The sequence below is a fragment of the Boleophthalmus pectinirostris genome, unplaced genomic scaffold, assembly GCF_026225935.1.
Source record: "Boleophthalmus pectinirostris isolate CB_2022bp ecotype Guang Dong unplaced genomic scaffold, ASM2622593v1 HiC_scaffold_13, whole genome shotgun sequence".
Classification (NCBI taxonomy): Eukaryota; Metazoa; Chordata; class Actinopteri; order Gobiiformes; family Gobiidae; genus Boleophthalmus; species Boleophthalmus pectinirostris.
Window position 1 is genome coordinate 16,723,227 of NW_026571036.1, and position 19,458 is coordinate 16,742,684.

A 19,458-nucleotide genomic window follows, 5' to 3' on the forward strand; every position below is an offset into this window, starting at 1 on the left:
TGTTGGACAGTCCTGATTAGCAAGGACAGGTTGAAGTTTACTCATTCACAGTGCATACAAAGGAAGCTTAAGGATCTTTCTTCGTCAATATAGCCTCAGGTCTAAGCCGCCTATATGCACTATTGATCTCACATTCTGATTGAGCCACTTGAATTTTCCCATAAGAACCATGCTCTAAAAATTACATCAGTTGAAACAATTGTATTTTCTTGTTTGTATTTAATATTTAATAGATTTTTGTATGAAAAGAAGTCAAATCAGCAAAACCTCCAATTAAAAATAATTGGTCAACCATGAAGATCATGTCTAAAAGCAAGAACAGTACAATATAATATAACAATATAGAGACAATATAGTCTGAATAAAAAAAATATATATAAATACTTCTTTTTAAAAATTGTGCTGATAAATCTGAAATGGACCTGTCTCTGTTATTTATTTTGTAATGCTGTTTCATGTAATGAACATTTAAGTGTAAAAACTGACAATCTGCAGTAATGTTTTTCTCTTTTTTTGTATTGTTTATCTCTATTGTTGTCTTATTCCCTTGCAGCCATGTGAGAGGGGCAAGAAACTCAAAAGGATCCATTGGGTCGCCAACATCGGCACTGCGCTCAAATTTCTGGAGGGGAGGAAGGTACGAGTTCACCACTGCCCCTTTTTATCTGTTCTTTTCCCTCTGTCTATTCCCAACACGATACTCTTCCCGCTCAGCTTCTCCTGCCCTCTGGGTCCAAACACTACAACTTGACCTCATGTGACCCTTTCCCCATTTTTCTTTACACGTTGTACATTTTTTTCTTCCTATTTTCACACTCACATCTTCAGGGTGTTTTGCAGTGAACCAACAATTTGACTCTCTAATAATTTCCAAATGATATTACAAGTGTACAAGCAGCACCCACCAGTTTGTCCTTGAATATGCATAAATAAAGCCATAAGTCTGAGCGTGCGTCTAGAGGGAGGTTGATTTGTCTGCCTCAAACGTGACAGGGTTAAAACCACAAATCCTAGACCAGTAATCTGCAGCAGTCTGGAGATGAGATTTCACTGGGCACTCTGCTGTATATATGGGAAGATGTATGTGTGTGTGTGTGTGTGTGTATGTGTGTGTGTGTGTGTGTGTGTGTGTGTGTGTGTGTGTGTGTGTGTGTGTGTGTGTGTTTGCATGTGTGTTTGCATGTGTGAAATTAATGAATATGCTTTGTTTGAAAGGATGTATGTCTGGACTCCTGTATTGATTAGTGTTTACTAGTGTTTATGGATGACAGTATGCATATTGTAACCAATTATTTGTATCATACTTTATTAAATTGTATTATAAGGTAAAAACAGGAGATATAAGAAAAACATTATTATATTTATGTTACTGTGTTATTTTGTAAATATGCAAATATGCATTACATTAGAATATTGAGTATATCGGCTATAAAAAGGGGTCAGTACTACCTACTTTGAGGAGTAATTTCTTATGTTACCTTGTTGATGTTTCATAAAGATTGCAATAGACTATTCCTTATTCAAGAACATGTATGGTACATTTCACTACATTGAACAACCATACTCATAATATTTTGCTGATATACTGATCACAACTACCTGAAATAATATATTGCATTTCAATAGAACTTTCTTAGCTACACATAAATCACTCTTGTTCTGTATTCAGTGTTAGGGAAAAGGAGTATAAACATGTCAAACGCAAGGCTTCATCAACAATTCACGATTGTTTAGTCAGCATTTTCCTGTTATAACCTGAAGTTTCTCTGCACTCATCACACTCTGTAAACCTGTATAATAGTTTGGTATATATTAGCATGAATCACTAAAAATGATGAACATTAGTACCTGTCCCTATACCATAAACTGTGAATATCTTCTCAGAATTACCCATTGTAAATGTGTCATATTATCTCCAGTTGTGTTTAATATGATGGATGGCATTAGATAGTAAATAATATTGGATACTGTTGGGCATGTTTGGATTTGGATTTGCCTTTATAAAACCAACCATTCTTCCATCCTCTCATTGCCGTATTGAATGACCCAACTGACCTGGTGTGTTTTTTAATAAAAACTCATGTAATACATGTTTTCTTATCAGCTCTTATCCCACATTGCCCCTGTCTGGCCCCAATCTCTTTCTCCTCACTCTTCACCTTCATACAAAGTGGTGTACATTTCCATATGTTGACCTGTGAGACTCAGGTCTATCATTGCACAAATAGGCCCTATCCTTTTTCTTTTCTTCCTCTCAGTCAGTCCATCTCAGCTTGGTCTAATCCTGGTTGCCTGTGCGGTGTTGATAGATCTTTCCTCTCTCCACCCACTTCAACTAGAGATGCTATTGGTGCTATCTGTCATCTTTTACCAATTGAGGCATCCCATTGCAACAACTGTCACTTACAAACCTATGTAAGTTACTATCTCTCTCGTCTCTTGCTCTAATTTTTTTCCTATCTCCTTCCCAGTCTGCCTACCGAGGATCCCCGGTCAGTACTCATAACTTTGGCATTAGCCACACAGTAGACCAAGTTAACAGGGTTAACATAGTGCTTTGTGTGAACCAGCCCTGCATGATTGAGATAACGTAAATACATTTTGTGATTGTCACTTATTTGTTCCCCTCAGATCAAACTTGTCAACATCAACTCCACAGACATAGTAGACGGAAGACCAGCCATTGTTCTGGGATTGGTGTGGACAATCATCCTCTATTTTCAGGTACTATGTTGTTCATTATAACAGAATCTTTTACTAACTGTGTTACATGCACTATTCTTTCCCATAATTACAGGGATGGGATGAGATCCTGAAAATTATCTTGTGAGATTTTTTTTTCTCTGTTTTTATGTTTGTATTGGATAAAAAATTGAGTTAAGTACTGGCTAGTTAAATTTTTTGAAAGCTATAGTCCCAAAAAGCAGTGCTACAATGACAGCAAAAATATAAAATCATTTTTAGAAAATCAAAACTGGGAAATACATTGCACAGTTTATTTATTAAAATTGTGTCAACATCTCGTCTTGTCTCATTCTCATAAACCCAATCTCGTATCTCCTCTCTTGGGAATTGTATCTCATCCTACCTCTAATAATTATCTAATGCGCTGTCTACAAATTTCCAATAAGTCTTGTAAACTAAATCACCAAGATATCCATGCATGCTTCGTGATAGCACATTGTAATGGAAATCAGAGTGACATATGAAGCGATTATGGTATCTTTAAATCCTAATTCTCTGGTATTATGTTACATGAGAAGAAAATCTATTATGAAAAATGTGCTTTTCAATGGAATAATACAAAAAAGTCCTCCTCTGACATTTGAGACATGCATTGATCAACAGAAATATAATCTAAATGCTGCAGTCGCAGCACCACATTAGCACATCCGGGGAGCATATGGATTAAATAAAGGGTGTGTAGTCTGTGTGAAATGTACTTATTCATTGTACACTGGTGTTTATGGAGGTTTGTGTGTCGTGAGCTGATCAGATATGCAACAGAGAACAAACTGAAGATTCATTTGTAGCAGGGGTCCATCTGTTACCATCTATCTTGGTACATTTGTGAACTTATTTATTTCATGTATTTTCACAACCCTCCTATGAACTTAAACAGATTATTCAAATTGTGTCCTTTGTACAGGTCCTGTATTAATAATGGTTCTAAGTAAAGATAATAGATAATACTAGATTTTTTATTTTTTTTCTTGACAGTGGGAAAGTAATTTGCTTCTTGGTGTAGAGGCAGTGGGTTCAAAACCTGCACCAGGCAAAGCACAATCTCTGCTTCCAACTTCCACTGTCCAAAGCCTATATATTTTTTTGCATCATTAGTGAATAAGAATTTCATTGTAATAGGAGAGAAGGTTCATGAAGTTATACACAGCTGAAAGGCCTTAGTTGGTCAAATAGATAGTCACACTTATCATGAATCAGTTAAATAAATAGTTATGCAAACTGAAACTGAAAATATTGACTGTGCCTTTTGTAAACAGATTGAAGAGTTAACCAGCAGTTTACCAGCACTTCAAGCCCAGTCCAGCAGCACTTCCTCACTGGACAGTTCAGCCAGCAGCACTGAGACCACCAGCCCACCTGTCAAGAAGAAGCCCCTCCCACCTCCACAGGGTGGGGCAAGGAAGGCTCTTTTAAAATGGGTCCAACAAACAGCTACAAAGTAATGACTATTTACTCTTGATGACTTTAACAACTGAAAATATAACTTTTAACTGTAGTATTTTATATCTGCCAGGCGAATGGGTATTGATGTACGAGACTTTGGCCCGAGTTGGCGGACAGGTCTAGCCTTCTTTGCAATGATCCATTACCTTCGACCAAATCTTGTCGACATCGAGCAAGCTTGGGGGAGACCCAACCGAGAAAACCTGCAGGAGGCCTTTTCGTTGGCAGAAAAAGAGCTGGGCATTCCTCAGCTGCTTGACCCAGAAGGTAAATACAGACAAAATCACATTAGAGATTTATTATCTTGAAATATGGCTATACACAACCTTTCATTATTCTCACAGTGGTTGGTAAACTAAGATCTGTGTCTGAAGTTAAATAGGTTTAGTAAAAAGTTAATCCACAATCAACTTAAGTAGCTTTCTTAAGCATAAATATTGTTAAAAATAAATACAATTTACACCAACCAAGTACCAAGTATTAAACTAATTTCCAAAATTTTGCACATATCGCTGTAACATAAAAAGATTTCAAATAAATATTTTAGAGCCTACTGACATCCACAATGGTATGAGCCATAACTATTGAAACATTGATTAAAATACAGTGTAGTGCTCAGACGTGCATAGTCTCTTAAAAATTACAATTGTATAGACGGTTTATGGACGTATTATGTTTGTTTTTTAACATAATACGTGTAATATTAACAAATGGGAAATGATGGTGAGTGGGTAAATGACGAAAAGAAATGACCTAAACTTCAGTGGCTGGACATCCATTCATACCTGATGGACACATAGCCCTGCTCCCCTGGAGAGCCTGAAATCCTACACGACACTGTCATGATACATCAAGACATGTTAGAGTGTCGAGTGGAAAGTGATGTAGTCTGACAATATTATCCATGCAGCCTTTATACTGTATGAAATAATTACTAAAAAAAGGAAAAACACTGAAATTCCGCCTAAATATTTGAGTAGTAGCCCGAGTGTGTATGATGAATGATCCGATGCTGCATTTTGGCTGAAGATATATGCTTCAGTGACACCATCTGTGGCTTTTTCATGGCTGCCCTTCACAATGAACTCTGACAAATCAAGCTTGACATTAGCATAATTAAGGACCATTAGGCCAGAAAAACTCAGCATGGTTCAACCTTCAAACTTAAACAGGGATCTAAAACCATGACATTTAAATCCATTTTGTTCTTGCTCCTCAGATGTTGATGTGGACAAGCCAGATGAGAAATCTATCATGACATATGTTGCCCAGTTTTTGAAACATCATCCCAAACAGAGCGATCCAGGAAGCACACATGAGGATGAGGTAACCAGCTGCCCCATCTGCCCCATTTTGGAAAATCATTGTTTCTCATCCCTCATACTCACCTCAGATCTTACAATATTTCCCACACATTTAGATTATTTGACCTTTTAATGATTTTAGGCAGTTTGGGTTTTGTTTCATATTACGTTGAGTTGTACAGTGTGCAGACAACCTGTGTTTTTTTTGAGAATGCAACTCATGCTCTAACAACTGAGCAATACCAGATGTAATACCAGCTGTCAACTTCTTTTTGTAATTACATGTATACATAAGTACACATAGGAGAACATTTACTTGCATATTTAAAGATTATCTGAACACATCTTTCATTATTTTATTCTACTCTCCTTCTTATTTTCAAGTACACATGCTCCCTGTAAAATGGTTTTCCCTCACATAGACCTTATGTCTCCTATGTCCTTGTTCCCTTCTCCTCTTGTGTAACTTCCTTTGCTTGTTGTGCTGGCCTCTGTCCCCAGCATGGCCTTGCTCCTCGTCATATAGAGGAAATGTTGGAGGTAGGTTCATGTGGAGACTTACTGTATGCTCCCAGGGGCCAGGTTTTCCATTATCTGCAGCCCAAACGACATTAGCATCCATACACCTCCATGCTTTCCATCCAAATCAGATTAATTCCTATTCTATTGAATCACTGTACTGTAGCACTGCCTACTATATACTGTTTTGGTTGGATTAAACATTGTTTTTTCTGGACCTTTATGGTAATCCTGCCTTTTTATCTTACCTGATGTGATATTACAGCCCTAAGGTTAGATAACAACAGGAAGTCCAGTCTAATAAGACGTGATATTACCATTTATTAATGCTACCATCCAGCGCTGTGGCTCCTGGTTCCATTAGCATGACAATGACAGCCTCTGGCACTGGCAGGTCATATTGACATGGCATATTTCATAGAAAGCTTTTGAATAGATCTTGCTCTGAGGTTAACAGGGAAACTAGCTGCTACGTAGCTGCACTAAACACTTATGTTGCTGCATCATATTTATAAGTGGTTCTTTTTCTGTGGTTCTTATGCTGGTTCCTGTGCTTATTTTTCTTGTTGTGTTGCTATGCTTCCAAATGATGCATGAGTATAAAATACATGCATTATGCGATGACTGTTGTGTTTTTAGTGAATGTATTTTTGTTAGGCCTAAGCATTTATGGCACAATTTGTTTTATTTATTTTTTTATCAGATATGCATCCCACAGTGCTCACTGATAGGACAATAATTCCTAAAATATATATAAAGTAGATGGTAATAAGGATAATATATATTTATTTATAAGCGCCTTTCAAAGCACCCATGGACACTGCACTACAGAATCATTTGAAAACATAAAACAGGTACACAAAAACACACGATGCAATACAAACCTGGATGATGGTGTAATGGTGAGTGGTATGTGGTGTAGGGCTGTCTGAACAATTGTGTCTTAAAATGCAACATAACAATGCTTTGTCTAAAAAAGTTGGACTGCCTTTGTCTTTTGTTGACTTTTATAATCTGTCTAAAGGACTGAAGTTAAATAGACTTTATTTAAAACCACTGGGGAATTTGAATAGGCTAAACACTTCTTAAGCTGAATTGACGGTCACACAAGCTTTTGAGCACCATCGTCTTATCGTCATGGTTACTTAAAACCCATTGAAATATTGGTAGGGGGTCCTAAAGCGCCCTGTTTAAGATGAGTGTTTCTGGCAGTTGCAGAATTTTTTGACGTGAGACACAGTGGATTAGAAAAACACATGTTTAATCGTACATGCTCTGCTTCCTTCTCACAATTTTTTCCTGTATCATTCAATCAATTTTATGTCTCCAGTGAATTTTGACTTGCTTACATTTTGGCTTTTTCCCCCTTTTTGTGCCTGTCTAATTACTCTTTGATCCACTAGAGTTAGAGAGCTGGCTAAAACAAGTCTGACAAAGTTGTGATTACAATACAAGGACATGTTTTCTTACTATTATTTAGAATTAACAACATTAATTAATTAATATTTTGTTTAGGAATATTTGGGTTTTAATGGGGAAATTTGCAAGGGAGCAACAAGCACTGCCTACATACAGGCAGTATAGTAACACAACTTTTTTGTACATTACGAATAACACATCAAATGTACACAGCACACCTGCATTTTATCCCCAACTACACAAATATTTCATCTAATGGAATGTCTGGAATCATGGAGTCAACCCATCATTTTTTATTTTCTTTTTTTGCCTGGCTTGCTTCTTTTCACACAGTCTTTTTCTTTCATACCCTTTTGCTCTCCCCAATTTTGATGTCCGACCCTTGCATCCTGGCCTCCTACAGAGAGAGCAGCGCAAGAGCCTGAGGGAGCTCAAAATGTGGCTCGACCAGCTGGATAGAGACGCCATGCAGGCCCAGGAGACGGAGGCCAATCTCGCCCTGCAATACCAAGTGAGACAGTGCACGTGTCAGCTGTGTGTGTGTGTGTACGTGTGTGTGCCTGTGTGTACAGAGGATTTAGACAGGGCAAACTGGGCACAGACGCTCCTATTATTAGCTTAATCAGGAGCATTACACTGTAGGGATCAGACACCAGCAGTCGTACTTTCACTCAATCTGGCTTATTCCACCAGGCCCCAGGATAGGATTCATATTCAACAGCAGCCACATGTGGGCTATCCTCATATTTTTGACTTTTTCCTTTTTTGTTCTTCAAATGAAAAATGAATGGAGATAGGGGCTAGCTATCAGTGGTAATTTGCTGCAGTGTTTGCAACTTTTAATAATAGCCATTTCATTAACTAGACAACAAATCTTAAAGCAACCTTTCCATAGAAATAGAAACTTTGGAACATTCTCTATGGATAAGATAAGTTTTATCTCTAGAAAGAACATTTCCACAGAACTAGTCTTATATTTTAGTATTTTTTTGACAAAAAAATTGAGACTTCCGCAAAAATCTTGAATATTGTTGAACTTGTTGATTTTAATCTATAACAAAAACATACACTGTAATTTGAGTCCTGTTAAACACGTACACAAATATTAATCTCTTTTCAGTTATTCAAGAGTTTGCGTGTCCAGTTGGAGATGAAGAGAAAGCAGGTGGAGAGTGCTCTGCAGTCCACTCAAAAAGATGGGATGCTCACAGTGGATCAAGCTTTGGTCAAGCAGGCCTGGGAAAAGGTGTCCAATAGGGTAGGTCAATCTAGTTAGGGCATCTGGTGAAAACCCTTATTTTATAAATCTTATATATCCTGTTTACAATTTAGACAAGTTAGTCTGCTTATACACAGACCTTGTGTTGTAACATTAACGGTTCATGTGACTTTATCGTAGTTGCTGGATTGGCACTTGAAGCTGGACCGGTCCCTCCCGGCCCCTCTGGACCAGGTGGGCTCTTGGCTTCACCAGGCTGAAGGAGCCCTGAGACAGGAGGTCATTATGCAGCAGGCACATGAGCAGACAGCTAACATTATCCACCGGGCTCTGGAGCAGCACAAGGTCAGCGCATGGTTAAACATACGGCCGATGTTTGATCAGCCCCGGTGCACTCTTTGCATTCATTTGTGTGCATATGTATATATATGTGTGTGTGTGTGTTTAAGGATGTGCTGAGGAGCCTGGAGAGTCACAGACATGTCCTCCAGAGGATCCATAAAGACAGAAGTGTGGGCGGAATACCAGTGCCCCCTGACCAGCTACAAGACATGGCTGAAAGGTAAAAAATGTAGTATGTACCAACAGATGCATGCGTTTATAGCTTTTTGTGAAGTTTCTTATCTGTTTCTGTTTGCTCATTTTAATTTTTCGACAAATTATATCATTTATATTTTTTTCTTTTTTCCTTAAATATACTAGTATATAGTATATATATTTCCTAATCTTATCTTGATTCTGTTTGTATACTTATCTTAACAAGGAAATTTCTCTATTGTGAGAGTAATGGGCCTATATTACATTTTCATTTTATGATCTATGTTATAATGTCCTGTCCTATTAAAACATACCTGGAGTTGAGTCATGTTTAACACACAAATCCTGCATATTCAGCCTCACTCTGTTCCACCTTGTGATGTCATATGGGAATACAGGAAGAGCTCCACTGTGGTTTTAAAATCCATACACTTTCACTAGAATCATTTGAATGATTTCAGCCCTGGAATTGACCATCTCTGCTCAACAAAAGGTCAAATGTAACTGTTAACTTGAAAACTACTACTTCGTGACATCACAAGGTAAAACTGCATTTTGAGCTTTGGAAATAAGTACTCAAACATGTGTACAACATGCAATGAAACAAAAGACTCCAAGTATATTTTTGAGGAGATAAGAGCATTCTAACATGGCTTAAAGCTCACAAGAGTCAGTTTTGTATAGTATAGGATCGTTAATACTGTAGAGTTTTGTCATATCTAATCTGCATTTTGCAATTTAAGATAAAGCCATTATAGGAAATTCATCTTTCACAGGATGAACTTTGTTTGCACATCGTCAAGTGTCCACTTGGCCAAGATGGAGTTTTTGGAAAACCAGCACCATATGCAAGCCTTCCTCAGTCTGGCTGAGTCTAGACTGAAGTCTTGGATCATCAAATATGGTTGTCAAGAGTCTGTAGAGCTCATGCTCCACAATTATAAAGTGAGTCAATGTACCATTATGTTGACTGGCTATATGTTCACCAGTAAATTATAAAATTTACACCAAATGTATTTCTGTTTGATAGTTGTTTGTTGAAAAGCAGAGGTTCTTTGACAACTATGAAGCATTGTTCCAGTCCCTTAAACGTTCTGGTGAGGCATACGTCACTGCTGATAGTTCAGGTGAGGTATTTTATTGCATTGTTTGTCCATCCAATAAAATTTTTTCATTTCCTCATGTTGCTTTCGGCATGAGAGAAGGTTCACTATAGAAGTTAATATCCAGACTGACAGAAGCAATCAGAGCCAATTCTCCCATATTGATTTTTAAAGTCAGCAAAGCATGTTTAAATGCACATATTTTGAAAGGAGACAGCTATAGTCATTGGCATATAAAAAAAACTTCAATATGAAAGGAGAAATAATTCGGTATACAATAATTAGGAATGACATTATTCACACAATGGTAAAGAGAAATTCTCTTATGGTGGCAGCATTATTCTAGTGGGTGGTATATAATAGGCAGCAAATTAATAATATGCTCTTGTTAGAATGTTAGAAGAAGGATCATTTCCATTTTTGCTGGTTTGCTGGACAGATAGGTGACAGTATACATAGCATATTGTGGGAGTACGGAGCTACATAATTAGTGTGACTGATACTGTAGTAATTACCTTAATAAGTTTCCTTTTGATAATACTAAGACATATAATTGTTTTTCTGACACTTTCTCTGTCAATGACTCAATCACTGTACAGCTCCTCCTCCCAGCTGCTTCGTCTGTCTGCTTTCACAGCCTGGTGGAGGGGAGCGTCTGCGGGCTACAGCTAAATGAGGTTCTCCTATCCTCTCAGTGGGGAATACGACCCCATTTGCTAGTTAGGGGCTGCTCCACTTCTGCAGGTCTCTGGGAGCAAACAGACAGAGCTTGTTGGTTGCATTAAGATTTGGAGGTTGCATTGCTTCAGGGTAAGCAGGAACGTGAGGTGTAGTAGGGGCAAGAAACCAGGACATCTGATGGGATTTGAATAGCCAGCCCCACAAATATTACAAACTCCCGCCTTTGCAATCATACCTTTGTGCCTTCTACTGGTAATTAGTTCACTCAGCTCTGATTGGTTGACTGGTGTCTTTTACATGTTGTAGTTGTAACTAGGGCAGTAGAAGGAAAGAGTATTATCTGCTAATACAATCGTATAGTATACCAACTTAGAGTATATGCTGTATATGCAGTATGTAGTTATAAAGTGGTGCATGCAACAACAATACATCATTCTCAAGTTTTTGAGGTCACATATTTGTCTATAGAGGAATGTGGCTCTGTCAGCCTTTATGTACTGCCCAAAGTTAGTACACCATCTGCACACTATTCCTGTGCTCTGAAACGGCATTTTGGTTGTGATGAACACCCCATTAGTGCATTTTTAAAACAAATAAATTGGAAATAGGTGTTTTACTACCATTAATTCATAAGGAGTCAAATCTAGCCACGTTGTATCATAACCAAACGTGATATGTGTGACAATTACTGTAGTCTTCCCCAGGTTTTTCAGTAGGGTGAGTCTGCAATCCATTCTGTGTGCTATTTGGGCTACCTTCAGATTGATTAACTTTGTGACTTCTGGTATAAAGTCACTGCATGCAAACAGCCCTAAGGAATGTTTTTTTTTTCACTGTCATTGATCATAGAAGTTTCAATGTGACATATGTTTTCTATAGTGGAAGAGGGAGAGCTTGGGGTGCGACGTTTTATCCGTGAGGTAGTAACCCAGTGGAGGAGTCTGTCTATGGAGGTGCGCAGTGTGAGGAGCATGCTGGAGGAGGTGCTGTCCAACTGGGAGAGGTACAACTCCACTGTGGTCGCGCTACAGGCCTGGCTAGATGAGGCTGAGGCTGCCCTTAGCCAACCAGAAAACATTAAACGGGTAAGACAAACATAAAAAACAAAAATTACAAAAATATAAGTCTCTGGAGTGGAAAAAAATAGAGGTGGATATAACTAAACTAAACCAGATCTATTTTTTTCAACATTATGGTCATGAATAAAACATAAGTAATAAGCAATTCATTAATAAGTTACTTGTTAACTCAGACTGATTTTAGAATTAAAATAAAAAAATCTATTTCATTATGTTGATATTAGCATAGATAGATAAATTTGTGCAGTTCAAATGCTACTGATGTTCACAGATTACATGTCTAGCATTTAAAGTGCACAAATCTCTCTGTCTATGCTAATATCTACATCATGAAATCGATTTTTAATTTTAAATGTAGAATCAGTCTCAGTTAACAAGTTACTTATGTTTTATTCATTACCATAAGGTTAGTTTTGCTCAAGAGTAGTTCACTAATGCTAGTCGTTGCTAGTCGCCTTAAGTTTTCATCTTTCTTACCGTGATAGTTGTGGATAAATTCATCATGGAGAGAATATGTCCTTTGTCGACCTTGTTAGATGAAGATTTAGTGATGAGGTAAGCAGATTTATGAAGATGGCGGAAAATACGTTTACCCTACATTGCGGCACTTTCAGCGGTTGTGAAAAAGGTCCTATTAGTCTACAGTTACACACACTATACAAAATAGAACAATTTACAGTAACACAACAACACTTAAAACCAGTTAAGCTTCTAATATCTTCTGCAATAAAAAGTAAACATTAGCATACTTTTCCCCATTGAAGGTGCATAATTACTGTTACAGACACTACACAGAAATGAACACTTTACAATTTTAATGCCTTCATGATGAAATCTATCTTTTAATCAGAAAAATGGTGGTAACTTCTACTAAATCAGCCCAGTTTCTACAATTTAGTCATCTAAGTGAGATCCTATTAGCAGTCTCCATTCAAGTATCAAATGATCTCTTGTCTTACAACCAGCCACCGAGGATACTCCACTATTGCCATGGTTACCTCCGATTCCCGCCCCACCAAGGATTAAGCAGCTAATTACCCCCATTTTGTATTGTCCTCTCCTTGTCCCGGTCTTTTGTTTCATTTTTGATTAGCTCTTTTTGTTCTATTCAGTTTCATTGTGTTCCTCTTTTTGTTAATTGTTAATTTCTCTTTGTCTCCTGTCAGTATGTCTTTTCTTAAAACACGTCTCTGTTGTAGGAGTTTTTCAAGAATCTCAGCCACTGGATGGATCAGCACTCGGCTATGAACGACGCAGGAAATTTTCTGATTGAAACATGTGATGAGACAGTATCTCTCGATCTGAAGCAACAGCTATTACTAATGAATGGGCGCTGGAGGGACATTTTTCTCAAAGTCAAACAAGTAATAAAAATGACAAGGAATACAATAATAGAAGAGCTATAAATTGCTTTACAATAACTTTACATTGTGATTATTTATCTCTCTTTCAGTATGCTCATGCTGATGAACTGGAAAAGTACCGAAAGGATCATGTAAAGGCCATTTCAGCTCTGAAGGAACTTCTAGACACAGCAGAAACCAAAATTAATTCTCCAGTTAATGTGTCTTTCCTGAATGTGAGAGCGTTTCTGCAAGATGTGGAGGTAGGAATCACTTTTCCCACTGAAACCATGACATGAGAGACATGCATTTTTAATATCTTCTGAACCCGCAAATCAAAAATTATAAAAGGTACAACAGTAAAAGGAATCTTGATGCACTTGGAGTCCATCAGTGGTTACAGTGTAAAAAAGTATTAGACATAAATTTCCAATCTACAGTACACAGTTTTGAACACAACACCAAGTACTGAGAGGTCATCATGCCAGGTAGGGCATCTCGTGTTTAAAATCAATATGCTAACGAAGCGACTATTCATCATCTCCAAAATTTGTTCTAAATATATTGAAGAGCCTTCGCTAACTAAACACATGCTTATTGAATGAAATTGCTGTTGTTTTGTAGTAGTTTTAAACCTCTTGTCGCTATTTTTAATCTCAGGAAACAAAGCAAAAGGTCGTAGCCATGGAAACTCAATACAAACTGGCCGCCCGCAGTGCTCAGCTACTCACGAAAGACGCGCCACAGGATGAAGCAGCTCGGGTCCTGGCTACTATGGCCACAGCCAAAAGTCAGCTAAGTAAGGTAGGTTTCCTGTAGGCACATTTGCTATTCTGAGGAACAACTTCAGAAATCACCATACTGCTTAATTACACGCATACTGACTCTCCCTGTGCCTGGATTCAATGGTCTGTTTAATTTGTCTGCAGGTGAGAGAGCGCTGTCCCTCCCTTGTGAGAGAGTGCAATGTCCTTCTGCCTCTTTTGGAGGAAATGGAGAAACACATCAGTGCCTTTTACCAGGCCCTGGAGCGAGCGAGCTGCATCACGTCAGCGGAGAGAGAGACAGAGCCACAGAGCCAAACTCAACACGCACACAAGTGGCAGGTTAGAAGCTTTATGAGGAATTATACTTTTATTATTGTACCTTCTTGATGTCTAAATGGGAGCTTTTCTGTGCTCAAAATTAGTAGTACTTTAATCATTAGTGAAGTGTAGTTTGTTTTGACATTTCATTTTGGCATAACTTATATTTGCACATTTTTGATACATCGTGTCAATTACAACAATGCTTTGTGACATAAAAAGAGCATTTATCATATTTGCTTCTTTTCAATTCAACTCTGACATTACATAATCCTGATGTATGGCACCCATTCTTTAATCATATGAATATTTTACTTTCAGGAATTGCTAAACCAGCAGCAAAGTTGTAAGCGTTGCCTTTCAGTGATAGAAAAAAACAACCACAGCCTGCAGAGGGCGATCTCCACAAGCAAGGTGCTCAAAAACTTGAACATGTCGATGCTGCAGAAGAGAGTGTCCGAGATCCAGGCTTCAGCTCAGGTTAGCATTTCATTTTTATGGATGGATGCAGTGCTACCGAGGCCCTACATTAACCACTGTACTTGTTATAATAATGAGATTACAAGCATTCAAACACCCTAAAGGCAGAGACTGCAGATTACATGTACTCACGGGTCTTATTATTCACACAAGTGACGTAACACAAACAATTCAATTACATTATTACACTGTTGAGACCAATTACCCCCTCATCCATCTCTCTGTTATTTTGCCAGACCTTGCTCAAGGAGATTGGGGACTGGAGAAGGCAGGAGGAGGCCAACAACAGCCTGAGAAGGAGGTTTGAAGATTCCCGTCAGGAGCTGGAGAGAATATTGAAAAAATCTCAGAGTTGTCTAAGGGAGACTGGAGACGCAGAGGACCTGCTGAAAAAACACACAGTATGGTTCTCCTTTGATATGGGTGCACACTTGAAAAGACCTGTCAATCCACTCCTCACTCAGTACTTCAACAACAAGATTTCATCACACTCTCCTCTCTTTCAAAAACACCACTGTTTATAGCTGCATGAGGCCATGTGCATGAATGAATGCATGGGAAAACACACTGTGAAATGCATTTTAACTATATTCTATGCAGTTGATCCATGTGTGTCCAAGATACTCAATCAATATGTTATTCAGGCTGAGGAGATTATAACAGCAAATATCTCTTGAAGTACAATGTGTGCATATAGAACAAAAATATATATATAATATAATAATAATATATATATATATATATGTGTGTGTGTGTGTGTGTATATATATATATATATGTGTGTGTATATATATATATATATATATATATATATATTATATATATATATATATATATATATATATATATATATATATATATATATATATATATATACATACATACATACATACATACATATACACAATATTTTTTGTGGCGTAGGGCCAAATATTAGGAATAACTTTAGGGACCACCAAGAGTTCAAGTTAATAAGATTTAATGGGGCAACTGTTCATGGTTGCCTGGTTAGCTAAAATGATTTAAACATTCAGAAGTCAGATGGTGTACCAGGCATGTTCATGGTTGTAATCAATCAAGCAATTTACTATTTGTGTTTTAGTAAAATAGCAACTGGAGGTTTTTCATAACTTTAATATTTTATTTTTATCTATCAGCTTCAATTTGTACAAGAATCTCAGGAAATTACTGTTGAAAATAAACAAAATAGTCACCGGGTTAGGAAGTAACTGTGTCAAATTTGTGTTTAGAATGTAATGGCAAATATACATCTACTATAACAGTGTCCCACCCTGTTTCTTTTGCTTTCAGGAGATATTCAGCCAGTGTGACCAGCGAGTTTTGAATGTCTTCCTGAAAGCGTGTGACGAGCTGACTGACATCCTGCCAGAGGAGGAGCAACAGAAACTACAGGAAACTGTTAGGACTCTACACAAACACTGGAAGGTCAGAGGTCATCATGGTTTTAGTCTCCCCATAAATCAGTGTCTACCTCTGGAGGAGTGGAGCCGAAACTTCATTAACTTAACCCAGCAAGACCTTGATATATCCCAACCTGTCCCCTGCTGTCATGTTTAATTAGCGTGTAGTCATTAGGGTAATCTAGCTTTCTGTGTTTACTCTTTGTCTCTGTCTGGTAAATTTAGTCACTTTGATAGGTATAGAAATAGAAACAGGAAACAGACCTTATATTAACAGATTCCCAAAATCACAAATTTGAACAAATAAAGCAGAGAATATTGAGACATTGTATAATTTACAACAAGAATGGTTCCAACTTGTGGAAAAAAAAACAACAATAACAACAATGCTTCTTTAATGCACAGGAAGTCCAAAGTGAGTTACCTACCCACCTTGTCCGCCTCAAAGTGGAAATTGAGCAAAATCGCGTGGCTTCCATCCTCCAGGACTGCCGGGTCGAGCTGGACAGAGAAGTGCATGCTCTGTCTGGGACCTGCACCAGTGAGCGATTGATCAAAGAGCACAGGGTAAGCTCTGGGAATTAGTTTTAATCTCTGGAAAGATTAAACCAGGGGTAAAAACTACGATTAGATCAATTAATGTCCTCATCATGAACTGGGAGCTTTCCAAGTTTATCTTTTTCCGCTTTCCTATCTCCAGACTTTCTTCAGGGAACGCAAACCTCTGACTTTGTGCGAGAAGAGGATTAGAAACATGGAGGATCTCTGTCAGAAACTGCCCGACAATGATGTTGCTTATCGGGTACTTGACTCCACCAGGGGCGCAGTGGAAGAGGTTACAGGGATGATCAAGAGCACCTACCTCAAATTAGAGCAGCACCCAGATAAATGGAAAGACTGGAATGAGAGGTTGAAGTTTAACCAAGTTTAAACAAGTCTTTTAATCGCTGTTATCGTCTAACGCTAAGGGAATTTTTTGTTGTAGGTTTTGTGAACTTTCTGATTGGGTATCTTCTCAAAGGAGGCATATCAGGTTTCTGAAAGAATCTGCAAGAAATTCTAGTGATCATGAGCAAGTTGAATCTGCTGTACAAGTGAGTATCGTAAATTAGAAAATTTGATATACTAAATATTCAAAATGTTATCCTTTTGCAGAACTGTACAGGATTTCTTGTTTTTCTTGATCACAGGAGCTACAAGAAGCAATAGAAGCTCAGGAGGAATGTATTTTGTGGCTGAAGACTCGACTGTCTGGGCTGTCTGAAGTTAGTTCTGAACAAGAAGTTCAGAGACAGAGGGTGTCCCTGGACAAACTCTCCTCAGATCTACGTGCTCTGTTTTCTTCTCTCTGTCAGGTCAGGTTGTTTATTTAAATACAATTAATACTGTGTTATTCCATTCTTATTTCTTTTCTTCATAAGCATTTGAACTTAAAATATCTTGTTGTTTTAGTGGGATGAGGAGGAGGGCTCAATTATACTGGAGTCTGGTGAGCTCAAAGAGGAGTTGCATAGAGCTCTTGAAGAGATGTTGAAATTACAAAGGGAGGCTGAGGATCTGAGCAGCAGACTCCTGGATGCGGAAGACCTGGAAGAGGCCAAACAAATATATCTCATTCACCAGGTTTGTGATAAATTCTCTTTTTAAATTCTTGTACTATGTGTCAGTAATTGCAGTTTTTACTTGATTGTTTTACTGGTAATAGACATTTTATATCCTTACAGTTACCTTAGAACATTTGGCATAAATTAATTTGAACAATGTGACATTCTTATGTATCTTGTAAATATCTGTATATCTCATAATTATTACACATGATATAGGTTTTTGAGTATGATGTCAGTCTTCTATGCCATGCCAACCGTCTGCTTTGTACCCATTGTTTTTCCCTACAGCAACACATGAAACGCCTGTACTCAAACCGCAGAGAGGCAGAGCTCTTGTTGCCCCATTGTCACCAGCTGCGTAAAGAACAGGGCCTGAGTGCATCTGTGTCAGAGCTGGAGAAAACGATCAGAGATGTGGACAGTCGCTCGGAGGCAGAGCAGCATGACCTGCAGGTACCTGGGCAACCCCATCATGACCCTCTGTTAATGTTAGTGGTCTGAGTACCATTGATCTGTCCACACATGTCCTGGTGTGATCATCGACTGGTCCATGTTTAGCCTTAATCAGGTATCGATTGTTGTGTGGTATGTTAATTTTGTTTGGGACTGTTTGTACACTGTCATTGCTATTTATTGATTTTTAAATCAGTGGGTGTCTTCTATACCGGAAACAAACTAAATATTTTGGCACAAGTAAATTACATTCAGTCCCTGAAGAAAATCAGTCTACATTTTGACTTCACAGAGAAATTTTTCAAGTACCATTAGCTGTAATAAATCAATGGTAGCAGTAATAACAGAAGCAGGAATTAATTCAAATAGAAGGAGAATTAGTATTGTATTTAGGTATGACTTTGATATCAATCTACTCATCTTTTGTGCTGATTTTTTTATTTCTCTTTAATATCTGGCCATAAAAGCCATGGTTTTAATTAAATCTATAGCTTTCCTTTCTCATTCGTCTCCATATATCTGCAGGCTACACTCAGCTCCTGGCAAACATTTGAATCTGAAAGAGAAATTATTTGGGGGTTCATCAGCCACACCAGCAATGACTTTCACAAAGAGCTCATTTTCAACAGCCTCGACAGTCTGAGATCTGAGCTCGAGCATAACAAGGTTTGCTTTCATTTTTAAACATATTTACATCTCTGTATACATTGTACTTATTGAATTTGCTCACGAAACAGAGTATATTTGCCTCTTTGCTATCTACAGGAGCTGTGTGCCGAAGCGGAGGAGTTTTCTGTTCGAGCGGATCTACTTTTAGAGAAGGCCGCAGATTTGCATTTGAGTGCCAAAACGCAAACTCTTCTTCTTAAACAGGCTCAGGCCACAAGGGAGGAGGCTGCACAACTACAAGACCACCTCAATAAAATGTAAGTGTGAGATATGAGACATAAATACCATTTTAGACAACAAATAAATGAAGGTGCCTAATTAATTAAGCTATTTTGAAATGTATTGAATATT

The 19,458-nt window shown here is 37.9% G+C and overlaps 1 protein-coding gene across 1 annotated transcript in view; it reads left to right on the forward strand.

The window, feature by feature from the left end:
- Positions 1-19,458, forward strand: part of syne1a (spectrin repeat containing, nuclear envelope 1a) — a 121,286-nt gene that overhangs the window by 22,454 nt on the left and 79,374 nt on the right. The window contains exons 4-30 of the mRNA XM_055149308.1: positions 554-637; positions 2,632-2,724; positions 4,002-4,183; positions 4,259-4,455; positions 5,408-5,514; positions 7,834-7,941; positions 8,551-8,688; positions 8,830-8,994; positions 9,099-9,211; positions 9,963-10,131; positions 10,217-10,313; positions 11,850-12,055; positions 13,249-13,413; positions 13,503-13,655; positions 14,053-14,196; positions 14,322-14,498; positions 14,799-14,957; positions 15,194-15,358; positions 16,269-16,403; positions 16,784-16,945; positions 17,079-17,287; positions 17,364-17,472; positions 17,569-17,733; positions 17,831-18,001; positions 18,274-18,438; positions 18,964-19,104; positions 19,204-19,364. Of these exons, the coding sequence (XP_055005283.1) occupies positions 554-637; positions 2,632-2,724; positions 4,002-4,183; positions 4,259-4,455; positions 5,408-5,514; positions 7,834-7,941; positions 8,551-8,688; positions 8,830-8,994; positions 9,099-9,211; positions 9,963-10,131; positions 10,217-10,313; positions 11,850-12,055; positions 13,249-13,413; positions 13,503-13,655; positions 14,053-14,196; positions 14,322-14,498; positions 14,799-14,957; positions 15,194-15,358; positions 16,269-16,403; positions 16,784-16,945; positions 17,079-17,287; positions 17,364-17,472; positions 17,569-17,733; positions 17,831-18,001; positions 18,274-18,438; positions 18,964-19,104; positions 19,204-19,364 (4,040 nt within the window). The remainder of the gene's footprint in view (positions 1-553; positions 638-2,631; positions 2,725-4,001; positions 4,184-4,258; positions 4,456-5,407; positions 5,515-7,833; positions 7,942-8,550; positions 8,689-8,829; positions 8,995-9,098; positions 9,212-9,962; positions 10,132-10,216; positions 10,314-11,849; positions 12,056-13,248; positions 13,414-13,502; positions 13,656-14,052; positions 14,197-14,321; positions 14,499-14,798; positions 14,958-15,193; positions 15,359-16,268; positions 16,404-16,783; positions 16,946-17,078; positions 17,288-17,363; positions 17,473-17,568; positions 17,734-17,830; positions 18,002-18,273; positions 18,439-18,963; positions 19,105-19,203; positions 19,365-19,458) is intronic.